This window comes from Camarhynchus parvulus, chromosome 4 (genome assembly GCF_901933205.1).
Source record: "Camarhynchus parvulus chromosome 4, STF_HiC, whole genome shotgun sequence".
Classification (NCBI taxonomy): Eukaryota; Metazoa; Chordata; class Aves; order Passeriformes; family Thraupidae; genus Camarhynchus; species Camarhynchus parvulus.
In genome coordinates this window covers 48,604,931-48,617,296 of record NC_044574.1, presented here as the reverse complement: position 1 = coordinate 48,617,296, position 12,366 = coordinate 48,604,931, and the positions used below count along the sequence as shown (strand labels likewise).

General features: G+C 43.7%; 1 protein-coding gene across 1 annotated transcript; it reads right to left on the bottom strand.

Annotated features, from left to right (window-relative positions):
* Positions 1-11,400, bottom strand: LOC115903034 (UDP-glucuronosyltransferase 2A2-like). The gene is made up of 6 exons (XM_030947149.1): positions 10,665-11,400; positions 4,165-4,313; positions 2,822-2,953; positions 2,327-2,414; positions 1,490-1,709; positions 1-277 (listed from the first exon to the last, which is right to left on the bottom strand). Exons 1-6 carry the CDS (start codon positions 11,398-11,400, stop codon positions 1-3), a joined length of 1,602 nt encoding a protein of 533 aa, XP_030803009.1.
* Positions 11,401-12,366: the final 966 nt, after the last annotated feature.

The window sequence follows — 12,366 nt, the reverse complement described above, 5'->3', positions numbered from 1 at the left end:
CTATTCTGTCTTCCTCTTTGCAATCCTGCCACATCTTCTACAGCAACATAGGCAGCACTTGAAAAGAATGAAGACAATAGTGGCTGTACAGGTGAACAAGAATGCCAGAACATCCAGAGAGTGGTACTGGTACCAGGTGAGATGGTGAGCAGCTGGTCTCAAGTGCTTTGCTCCTTTGTGACGCATGACAAATTCAATCCAGAAGACAGCTCTGTCCAGAGGCTTAACAGGTTGGTCATGCTGTATCTTGGATAACTTTAGAGCATTTTCCTTATAGCTAGGGGAAAAAAAAACAAAAGCAGAAACCGAAGAGATTTTTCACTTATTTCTGAAATAAACCATTTAGCACCTGGCAGTCCTCTTGAGGAAGGTAGACAGCCCTGCTTTTACTTTCATCGGTCTTATTTAAATATATTTGAAGCTGGTCCAGTTTATTCCTCTATGCATAAAATTGGGTTAAAAATAGTAATAGAGAAAGCCAGTATTTTGAAAAAAAAGGTTATTCAAAATTATTCCAGATACTCCTTAAAAAAAAAAACAAAAAAAAAAACATGGAAGCATTTGCAGCATTTCTGTTCCAGTATAATAGAGTGTGCGGATTTAGGCTGGGATAGTGTTAACATTCTTCATAGTAGCTGGTGTGGGCTATTTTTTGGATTTGTGCTGGAAGCAGTGTTGATACAATAGGGATGTTTTCCTTACTGCTGAGCTTATACTGAGTCAAGGCCTTTTCTGTCTCTCATACCACCCCACCAGTGAGGAGGCTGGGAGGGGGCACAGCAAGGAAAGCTGATCCCAACTGACCTAAGGGGATTCCAGACCTTATGGTGTCAGGCTCATGTACCAGCTGCCATCCAGGTTGTGACAGATTACCTCCACCGTGGTTGACTCCCTCAGATACTAGATACCTCCATCAGTGCTGGTCCATTTGATTCAGGAATTTGCAAGTTCTTACTTGAAGGAACACCTGTCCTTCACATGGGATGGGAGTTGCTGCTAAAGATTGAGGACTTCTGCATTTTTCCAATCCCTTTGTCTGTGGTCTTATCCTTAGCAAGCAATCCCAGCTGCTGGACTTCCTTCTCCTCTAAGCCCTGACTGATAGGTACAATAACCTAAGAATACTCCTAAGTCAGGGGTAGGAGAAAAAACTGTTATGACTACAGGCAGCTAAGATCTAATAAAACTAGAATTAAGTCCTCCAGAGGATTTACACTAGTAGAGAACTCTCAAAAGCTCCTCTGAAGTTTCCAAGACCTATTTTTCTCAAAGCACTCATAAAATGCAGTATAAAGAAAAGTAAATTACTGATCTCTCCTTTTTGAGAAATGCTGGTTCTCAGACAGGAAAGATGGTCTTCATCTGAAATCCAAACTTCAGCTACTTTTCCATTCCCAGAAGAGCCAGCAGAATTTTTCACGTGAGCGGCCCAGTATTTTAATAATGTCTACTTAAGGCAAGAATACTGTAAGGCAAGAGCAAAACTCACGTGGAATTGTAAATTACTGTCTTCAATGCATCAACCAGATCCTGTGTCTTCATTGTGTTGAAATCCACCTGAACTGCAGCTCCTTTTGCTACCATGTGAGCAAGGTTGTCATGCTGGTCAGCAAACATGGGAATCCCAACCATTGGGATCCCGTGGTAGATGGCTTCATAGAGCCCATTGGTCCCACCATGTGTAATAAAGGCCTTTGTCAAGGGATGGCCTGGAACAGAGAAGGAGAGGGGTGTGTTACAGCAGCTGTGGTAGGCTGCATTCACTGGAGTGTGAACACAGAATAGAGGAGCCAGTGCACTGCTAGAGAAGGGAACAGCCCTGACCTCTGGATCAGCAGCAGAGCTTGCATGCTTAGCTTTCACACAGGCATAATTATTTTAACACAACATGTGAATCAGCATATCCCTCCAGACTACCCCAGAGTTACTTCAGCCCTTTCGCTATTGTGCAGTTGTAGTTTTCACACGGTATCAGGGTAAGAACAGACCTGCGCTTCAGCCTTGCTTAGGTCAAACATTTTGAAGAATGAGTCCTGGAGATGAACTGCAGAGGCCAAATCCAACTCCAGAGTACATCTCTACTTTGGCATTTACTCCTGCCTACGGGTATTTATGAGCCCTTCAGACAGCTGCCACCAAGCTCTCTGAGTCAGAGCCTTTTAGGAGACAAAGGCTCCCAAGAGCAAAGCTCTGTAGCTTAAGCTGTGAAACTAAGTGTATCCACAAGTGTTACATGGTTCTGGCTCGATTTAACCATTCTACTGGAAAGGAAAAAGGAAACGGTGTTTCCAAGCATGCAATCCATCCCACATAGAAACAGTCTTACCAAGCAGGTCATTTTGTGGTATCCAGTCAAAAATCCTGGTGTTGGAGCCCAGAGTTTCTGGTTTTTTCCCTTTGTACCGCCAGAGGACCTTGAACAAAGGAAGAATAAGATAAACACAGTGCATGTGATGTGCCTTTCTGTATTATTACACGTAATTTAGAGCTTTATCTCAAACCCCTATACCTTTCCAAGAATTTAGATAGCTTTGGCTGCAGTTGAACTCTTTTGACTGGTTATTATGTGCTAATTATAAAAAAATGCATGGAGTGATTTTTGCATTTTGGCCTGTAGATGCCCCTCCATGTCATTTGGGTCAGAGGAGGTGAAACACCAGAACTCCCCATGAAGTAACTCAGCAGTGTGTCTCTCTGAGAGAACCCAGCTTCCTGGCTGTATCACATCCAGCAGGGATCCAGGTAAAGAACAGGCCACTCCAAACATAAAAGGGAGTGAAAAAAACAAGGCAACTTGTTTGAGACTTGAAAAGAAATTCACCTTCTGTGGAAGCTGGCTGAGGGCTTTGGCAATCACATTGCTTTTTTCATCACTTAGGCTGTGGACCATTGACCCAAGAGTGAATACGATGACACCATGTTCCCCTGAGCTCTGAACAAATTCTTCCATTTCCTAGGAGAGGCAGAAAACATACCAGGGGTAATTATACAATGCAGATTTCACAGATTTCTGTGACTAGAGAGCATAACCTTTTCAGATTATTAAGGAAACGATGGTGGTGTGAGCACCTCCTGACTGAAGGGTTTGACAAAGACAGACCTGGCCCTGTGGAAAACAGTCAGTTTCTCCTAAACAAGGAGCAGGACAAGTTGAGACAGGTGACAGATGCTTTGTCTTTTTGAAAGCAAGTTTCGCGATTCATTTCAAGCAGCAGGAGTGAATCCTGGCATTATGAGCAGGCCATACATACTCTGTGACACTCTCCTTAATGTGATCATGGTTCTGGATTTTACTGGAACAAGTACTTTGTATTACATAGCTCTGCTGAAACCTGAGAGGGTGTTTCAGCATCCTGATCACAGATTCACCAAGTTGGTGCTGTCACTTTGCTAGTCAGACAGTTCTCATTCCTTACAATGCTCAAAATATCATCTACAAATCAGACCAATAGGTTTTCCTGTTCCTTTTATTAGTTAGTATCGTGTGAACTGGAGCAGTAACATGCAAAAGAGAATGGGTATCCATTTTCCCCACGCTCAACCCATGCTACAGGGGAGTGGGAAGAGAGATAGCAGGTTTCTTTTAGTAGAAAACTTGCACTGAAGATGGTCTGTATCTTCCAAGGCTCCTACAGGAATGATAATCTACACCAGAGCTTGTCGTGTTATCATCTTCAGTATTTGGGAGTTTCAAATTCCACCTGAATACTTCAATTCACAGAGAGCATAGGCTGGAGATGCTCAGTGCTTTACTCCCTTTAGGCTGTCTTAAACTAAGGTACAATAGAAAAAGTGTTTATCACTCATCTATTTCTGCAAGTTTTGACCCCATTTTACCTAAAGAATTTGTCTTGTCACAGTGCCTTCTGGCATCAGGTATTCCAATGTTATCATGGGCTGCAAGTCTGTGTCTTAGAATTAAATATTACATTTAAGTACCCTGAGGTAGCACCTATTTTCTCCTGAAACAGACGCTCTGTTACCCCATGCTGACATCAGCTATTCTCTTTTAAGACAGCAGGCTGTAAACCAGCCCTCAGTTTGGGCAAGGATGGACAGATGCTAAATAACAATGAGCTTTCCCAGGACAGGGCTTGTGTGGTTGTCAGGGAGAGAAACAGTCATTGTGACAAACCAGCCAACAGAAAAATGAAGTTGGGATACCTTTGGTAATGGTTTTGCAGGCTGGCAATGAAGTCCTCCAACAAACTCAAAGTTGGGCAGAAAAGGGCGTGGAAATTCAAAATCCCAGTATGTTCTGATTAACCAAATCTCTGCTTTCCCCATCGTCTCACACAGGGTTGTGGGCCTTCCTGTGGACAAGGTACAAGAGGTTTACAACATGCACCGGAGTGACCTTGTTTGCTCTGGATTGTGAAACAGGAGCCTTACCTTTGTCTGTTGGCACTCCTAATCAGCATAGTTTATCAAACCATGCATAAAATGAAAACATCAACAAATCTGGATCTATTCCTTGCCCTGTCCTTTGCTCAGCTTTAGCAGTTGGCCAGGAGCACAAGGTACAATCCTTAAAAGGATTTTGAACCTTCATGATTACTTTAGAGAAATACAAGCAAGAAGCTTTTAGTATCTGATATAGAAGTGCAATTCTTGTAGTGCTGAATATTACCTGTGCTTGTAGTAAAAACAGAGCACACTTGGGAAAGAGAACAATCACAGAAGATTTAGTTCCAAATAAAAAATGAATGAATCACAGATTGATGATCACCTGTCAGGGAGGAGGAAAGTTTTTAAACAAAGTTCTGTAGCATTTTTCAAATGGTGACTCATTTAGGGGCTGCTCAGATAACAATAAAACACAGGTACAGACATCTCTAGTATTCCTGGGGACTGGGTCAGCTGCTTCTGACACATATTGGTCAAAATTGGCCAACTTCATAGATACTTTTAATGTCATTTTATGCAATATCCAATATTTCTAGAAATCCATCTGAAAAAAAAATCTATTGGTAATCTGATGTTTTGTAGTTTACCATTTGGAAAAATATATATTCTTAGGTAGATGTTGCAAGTTTTCTTTGCAGTATTTTCTCCACAAAGTGAAACTGGGGCATAAAAGGGTTAGAAGTATTGATTAATAGTTTTCCAAAGCCAGCCTAATGCAAGCGGGAATCAACCTAAATAAGCAGCAAGATAAAAGTTATCTGTAGGGCATCTTCTTACACTAGTTGATCACTATAATAATTAGTAATTTTTTATTTATATTTAAATTAGAGAGCAATGAGTCAGTTATAAAGTGGCTGAAGTGAAAATTAAGTTTGCATTACAAGTAGAGTGATATAAAGGTGTAATTAAATCTTTATGTTGGATTAAAAAATTAAATCCAGCGAAGAGGGACTAGTTTTCAGAGCACAAATGTGTTCTTTGCAAATGCAGGAGAAGATTGGATAGAAACAGAAGAAATGCCCTTGTGTTTGCTGTTCACTCGTTATCTGCCTAAACTTAGATACCCTGGAAAGATTCAAAGTCCATTGAACTAAAACGAACTCTTTGTTAAATGTTGAATCATGCCTGAGTTGTACTATGTTGGAGTAAAATTTTCAGGTAGGTATGTAGTTTAAGGAGACTGTTTCAAACTCTGAATGGAGGATGAAAGGGAAAGGTGACAGCATTTATTGGTGAGAAGCTGAGCTCACACTCAGCATCCTGCACTATGCAGAATTGCAAGATATTTCAGGATTGCCACCTCTGCTGGCCTTTGAGAAAGAGTATTTTGAGACAACAGCATGATGGTCTCAAAACATTCAAAAGGCACAATGTATGCAAGAAAAGAAGCCACTCAACAGCTGCCTTACCTAAGACATTACTGTAGTACCCATCCCATTCATCTCGCCAAAACTTCATGAAAAATAAATCCGTGAAAATGTAAAAGAGTAAGTTCTGTAGTCTTTCCATAAAGGACATGTGGTGTGTCAGCCCCATTGTGCTGGCAGGCACATAGGAAGGTGGGGACGGGAGCCCACCGCACAGCCGCTCTACCACATTCCCCTCTGAGAAGCGGAAGCTGTAGACAAAAGGGATCTCTAGCATTTCTGCTACAAGCTCCCCACCTACAGACAGGGGGTCTGCGATCAGAACATTGAACTTGGCCTGCTGCAGGTTTGCTAACAGGCGACTGTTCATCACCAAGGTGTCACAGGTCTGCTTTGACATATTGGTAAAGACCTCCAATTGCTCTTTCATTGTCCACATGATCTCCCAGGGGAAGAGATTAAAGGCTTCATTCATCCAGAAATTGAGAAAGTCTTCCATGAAGGCATCCAGGGTCTCCTGGCTAAAGGGGACTTGCATGACCTCAAAAGTAAAAGGGGAGGAGGTGTCCTGGTAGTTGATGAGCAGATTGCTTGAGGGCACCAGCACAGTCACTTCATGACCCCAGAGAACCAACTCTTGCAGAAGCACTTTCACATTGATCCAATGGCTGGCATCGGTGGGCCAGACCACCACCCTCCCACAAAAAACAGTGCTGCAGCAGCATGTGTAGGCCCAGAGCAGCCAGGGGAACTTTGGCCCCAACATTTCAGCATTCCACGTACGACTCTCTCTGACTGAACTGGAAGCAGTTCACGGCTTCACTGTGCAAATATTTTAGAGCCAACCAATTACAAGTGGCATTTGTTTGGTGACTAGACTGGCAAACGTGACAAGATTGGCAAACATCGTAAAACAAAACAACATTCATGGGAGGGCTGGGCAAGCTGTAAATCCCATTCTAGAGTGTTCTGCAGAGCCACAGCTGATCTCAAAATTACAGCAGCTCCTATCTGCTCACCACAAAGTGCATTTTGCAGCATGTGAAGACTAGAAGCCTTTTCCCTGTGTTGTGGTTTAACCTTGATAGGCAGCTAGGCACCACAGAGCCTCTGAATCTCCCACAGTAGGAGGAGAAAAGGAAGGGCAAAAGTTAGAAAACTCATAGATTGAGAATGAAACAACTTAAAAAAAAGGAAAAAGGAAAAAGAGCAAGGAAAGCAAGTGATGCAAAAAGAACGGTTGCTCACTACCAGCCAAATGCCCAGTGAGTCCCTGAGAAACAGCAGCCCTGACAAATTTCTCCCCCATATCTTTTATTTTGCTGAGCACAAAAGCATTATGGGCTGGGATATCCCTTGGGTGAACTAGGGCCAGCTGTGTCCCCTCCCAACTTCTTGTGTATCTCCAGCCCCCTCTCTGGTGGGGTGGGCTGAGAGGCATAAAAGGCCTTGACACTCTGTAAGCACTGCTCAGCCGTAATTAAAACATCCCTGTGTTATCAAAACGTCTTTTCAGCACAAATCCATCATGCAGCCCATGCAAGCTAACAAAACATGTATTGCACTTGGAGCCTTAAATGCTAAACCTTGCAGTTCACAATAAAAAAAGACACCACAAGATCCAAACAGCTCTGAGGCTTACGCAACAGACACCAAACTGTGCTTCAGCCAGCACAAGATTTTCTAGTCTCTGTCATCATAATATGATAATCTACACAAAGGCACCGCTACATACTCTTAAGAGTAGGATACCTTAACAACTTAGCTCTCTCAGCTAAGTTGTTACTCAGAATTACACCTTACTAATGAAATATAAATAAAAACATTTAAAAGTCTCATCTTGAAATACCCATTTTATCTCCCCACTAGCAATGCATATGTTTGGCCTGTTTCCTTTTAAGCATCACCTAGAGCAAAAATGGAAAAACAATTATACAACTATTATTTTTTAAAAAATTAAAAACCACTTACAAATAGATATAACTATAATAGTTTTTCAGACACTTTCAGAAAAGCAAAGAATCATGTTTCTGCAGAGGATCTTTTATCACTGTGAGTTGGGGCTCCTCTAATCTCCCGGATTTTTAAAGGTCCAGAGGAGGATATTGCCTCTAATTTTGAGACAAGGTAGCAAGTAAGAAGTGTGCTATGGGAGAAAAAGTACTAGTGTTTGTTGGGTATGTAGTATTTTACTGTTCTTAGTTTATGTCATGATTTATCTATGAATATGACTAATGAGCCCTGTTTCAAGTGCTTTAGCACTGTTTTACATATCCTGGAAGTACTTTTACAGACTTAGCTCTACCACTGTAGCAGGTCAGGATTAACAGGCAATGTTTGTACTTGCCTGGATTGCTTGACTTGATGCAGGAATTTTGAAGGAAGGAGAATAAATTTGGGGCTGTCTTGCTCCTGATTTGTGCCTTAACATCTCATCTCTGGGCATTTACTCTTTTATGCACAGCAGATGTAATTTCTGGAAAGAGAGCAGCCTTACCTAAAATTTCACTGTAGTATTGATCCCAGTTTGCCCAGAGAAGGTAATGAAACATGAAATCATGCAGAGCGTAGCCGAGGATGTTTTTTAGCCTTTGCCAGAAGGTCATTCTATCTGTTAGCCTGGTTAGGGTGGTTGGTACGTAGGAAGGAGGAGCTGGGAGTGTTCCACAGAGCCGCTCCACCGTGTTGCCCATGGAGAACCGGAACGTATACACAAAGGGGATACCCAGCTTCTCAGCAACCAGCTCCCCACTGGGAAACAGTGGGTCTGCCAAAAAGAGGTTGAAGGCAGATGCCCTCAGTCTTTCCATCAGGGCCTCATTCTTCACAACTCCATCACAAATTATTTTGGTTATGTTCTTCATCTGCAATACCATTTGAACTATCTTATAAGTACCTTTCCAGATAGGTAGCCCTTTCTCCTCATAAAAAAAAAAATAAAACATTTTATCCATTAAGTCAGTCATCTCCTTTTTGGTGATTGGCACCTCAATCACCTCAAACTGGAAGGGTGAGGGCTTGGTGGGATTGACGATGAGGAAGCACGAAGGCAGCAGCACGGTCACCTCGTGGCCCCGGGCCACAAGCTCCTGTAGTATGTGCTCCATGTTCAGCCAGTGGCTGTTGTCAGCAGGCCAGACCAACACCTTCCCCCCGGACCCCCAGCCCAGCACAGCCAGCAGCACCAGCACAGCCACCTCCTTCCCTGCCATAGCCGGCCCTGTGTGGCAATGCCTCTGTGGCCTTCCTTCACCAGGAGCAGTGGCACTCCTGAACTGGGCTGGGAGTTGACACTGCCTTGATCCCGAGGGCAGGGAGCCAAAGGTAGGCAGTGTGAAATCCTGTACTGGATAATGGCCTGTTTAATATCATGTTTACTTAGGGCACCAAAAAGGTGACTGGCACCAGCTGGCACCCTCTGGTGGTAAACAACTTGCTGGAGCTGGAAGATGTGATTCCTCTGGAGCAGCAGTGAGAATCGTCAGCCCTGGGGGGCTCAGTTCAGTAAGGATTGTATCCTGTTGGTAATCCCATCCCTCCTGCCCATCTAACTACAGGTTCTGTGTTACTTGTTTGGTAGAAGAGGTAACTTTTTCATTCTTCTGGCTCTTTGAAACACAGCTGGGTAGGCAGCAAAGATGTTCACTGGCTGTGTGGACAACTTTTTGCTTTTATAAAGCCACTAAGCATTCCTTTGGAACACACTTAAGTTGTTGATCCAGGGCTGCAGCCCAAGAGTTGCATCTCAAATGCATGAAACTACATAGCAAATTACTCCAATATCAGAGTAAGACTGTCCTCATGTGAACTTGCCTCTTACAGAGCACCATGGGAGACCAGGAGGGGATAGTGCAGGCTTCCTGCCTGCCACTAAGAGCCAATTATGCACTATAAATTGAACCAGAAAATCCATCATTTTAATTTATATAGTCCCTCCTGATGTGCAGTTAAGAAATACTGTAAGTTCTCTTTTCTGTGCAAAAGAATCACTATTACAGGGTTTCTGCCCAGTGCTGTTACACAATGGTTTCCTAGTGTTGTCGTTCAAGGCTTTTGGTATGGTTTCCATGCTGCCTAGACAGCCTTTCTGGGACAAAAATGTGGGTCATGGAAGGTCACAGCTGGACTGTGAAGAGCCAGACTGAGATACCCCATGTACTGTATCCATGACACCTGCTTGGTGTACTTGTGGAGTCTTGCATCATGCAGGTGTTTGCAGGCAATTGAACACTGAGAGATTTGCAAGAAGTCTTTTTAAAGAGCTCAATGGGGAGGTAGTAGAAATGACATGTGATTAACAATAAACATGTTTTTCTACCTAATCACTCAAAACAGTCCAGAAGAAAAGCCTGCAGAGAAAGGTTTGTTGTTTTCACTTTGCTTTGTGGGTAGGAGGGTATGTTCTAAATAAAACTTGTTTTGTGCAGAGAGAATTGGTTTTATATGACCAGTGACATAAGTGAGTTCTCTATTACAAAGCCACAATGCACTTAAATATTGCTACTGAGGCTGACAAGGCTGGCTCGTAATTCACCAGCTCTCCCTTCCTTGTTATGGTCCTCTGGATGAGGAAAATGGCTCTGTTCTTGGCTGCTTTCTGTGCAAGCAGTCACCCTTGCTGAGAGGCCTGTATGGTGTGGAAGTCATATCAAACTCAACCCTACAATTATGACAAAAGTCAAATCTATCAATTGGAATGACCCTGATCCTCTCTCTGTGCAATGGCATAGCAGCACAGCACCCTGACTGCTTGTGGCTCAGCTCCTTTTTAGGGACAATAGTCAAACTCTTGCTGACCTTTCTCTTGACTTTGTGATCCTGGTGGGCTCCTAGTTCTGCAGATCATAGGGACAGACTGTATAATGAGAAGTGAGGTTTCAGAAGGCTTACCTAAGACCTTGCTGTAGTAGGTATCCCAATGTCCCCAGTAGCTCCGGAAAACATAGTCTTGCAGGTGGTAAGAAACAAAGTTTTTTACTCTCTCCCCAAAAGACATGCGGTCAGTGAGCTCAGACAGGGCTGCAGGCGTGTAGGATGGTGGGGCTGGGATCTTGCCACAGTGCCTTTCCAGAGTGAAGGCTGGGGAGAAACGTAGTGAGTAGACAAAGGGAATACCCAGCTTGAGAGCCAGGAGCTCTCCACAGGGGGTCACAGCATCTGACAGCAACAGGTCAAAGCCAGAGCCCTGCAGACGAGCCATCAGCTCTTGGTTGTTCAGCACTGCATCACACATCATCTTGTTCATCCCCTGCCAGCCTATGGACAGTCTTCCCAGCTCCTTGTAAAACTGCCAGAAGGTCAAGATGGTTGGTCTGTGATTGAGCCATAGGTCCACTATGCTATTAAGCAGGGCTTCGGGTAAATCTTTCCTGTAGGGCACGTTATAGATCTCAAACTTCTCCGTGGTCTTAGGCCTGGGCTCAATGAAGAGACTAGCGTTGGCTACCAGGATGGTAAAACTGTGCCCACGGCGGATGAGCTCCTGTACCATTACATTCATGTTCAGCCAGTGGCTGCCTTCTGTTGGCCAAACCAGTACCTTCCCACAGAAGACAGGCCCTAGAAGAGCAACCTGAAAAAGGAGCAGCTGGAGGTATTTCTTTGAGCCGGTTGTTTTCATGGCCATGGCAGAGTCAAGGGCTAGATAGTCCAGGAATTTTCCCTTCCAGCTGGGAATTCTGCACCTCTATGTTGTGTTTGATGGCTCCTTACTAGCACTCTTAGCAGAAGAGAGACTTTGCTGTTGCACAGGTAGTGCCTTTATAACCTGTGTTTTGTCTGAGCTCTGAAAAAAAAAATATGTTTGATGATTCATTTTTCCCTTTCTGCCTTCTACCCTGTTAGCTTCCCGCTGAGGGAGTTCTATTCTCCTGTTAGGAGGATGACAGCAATCCTCCCTGCTGTCAAAGGAGCCAGTCCCCTGGATGCTGGCCCTGAGACTCAAACAAATCCCTTGCATTTTTTCCAAGCAATGCCAGAGGCAGGCCAAGGAATAAGAGGCCACAGGGCTGACTTGGAAGTGTCATCCTTTTTCACAGTGAGATGCTAAAAGTGCTGATATTTCTTATGCTGAGAGAAGTCAACAAATCCTTCCTTTGGTTGATGATAATGCCAATAATAACACACAATTTGTTCTAATAGGTCACTGGTAGCTTCCAACTGCTCCCAGATAACAATGGACAGTGAGTCCATTGCTACTGCCTCTGACACATCCCCACCAACCTGATCATGTTGTGGGCTCAGTTCAGATATCTAGACATGGGTCTGGGCCTCTTCTGGGCCCTAAAGGTGCTAAAGAGCAAAACCTACATCATCTGGGATGGCTTTTACTTGGAAAGTTGTCCCTTGAATATAAACACCATGCCTGGAAGCAGTTCTTTAACCACCTGGAGCCAAAATGGCAACTAAAACCCACACATACTATGATAGACTCAATCCAACATAATTTGGGGAGCAAATGCCATGCAGCAAAAAACTCTTACCTAGCAGAGTCCTCCAAGGTACATAAACATTGTGCTCTGAGTTGCAAGGTGCAATATGCTGCACCTGTTTGCTGCTTTTCCTGGCTGCTCCCCTCCTCTATGCCTGGGCT

Bases quoted from the DNA above. Each gene is read 5' to 3' on its own strand.
- LOC115903034 (XM_030947149.1), bottom strand. From the start codon at position 11,400: ATGGCCATGAAAACAACCGGCTCAAAGAAATACCTCCAGCTGCTCCTT. The intron at 2,954-4,164 runs GTATCCCAACTT...TGCCTCTCCTAG, and splicing joins CTGCAAAACCATTACCAAAG to GAAATGGAAGAATTTGTTCA. The intron at 278-1,489 runs GTGAGTTTTGCT...TTTTTCCCCTAG, and splicing joins ACAGTAATTTACAATTCCAC to CTATAAGGAAAATGCTCTAA.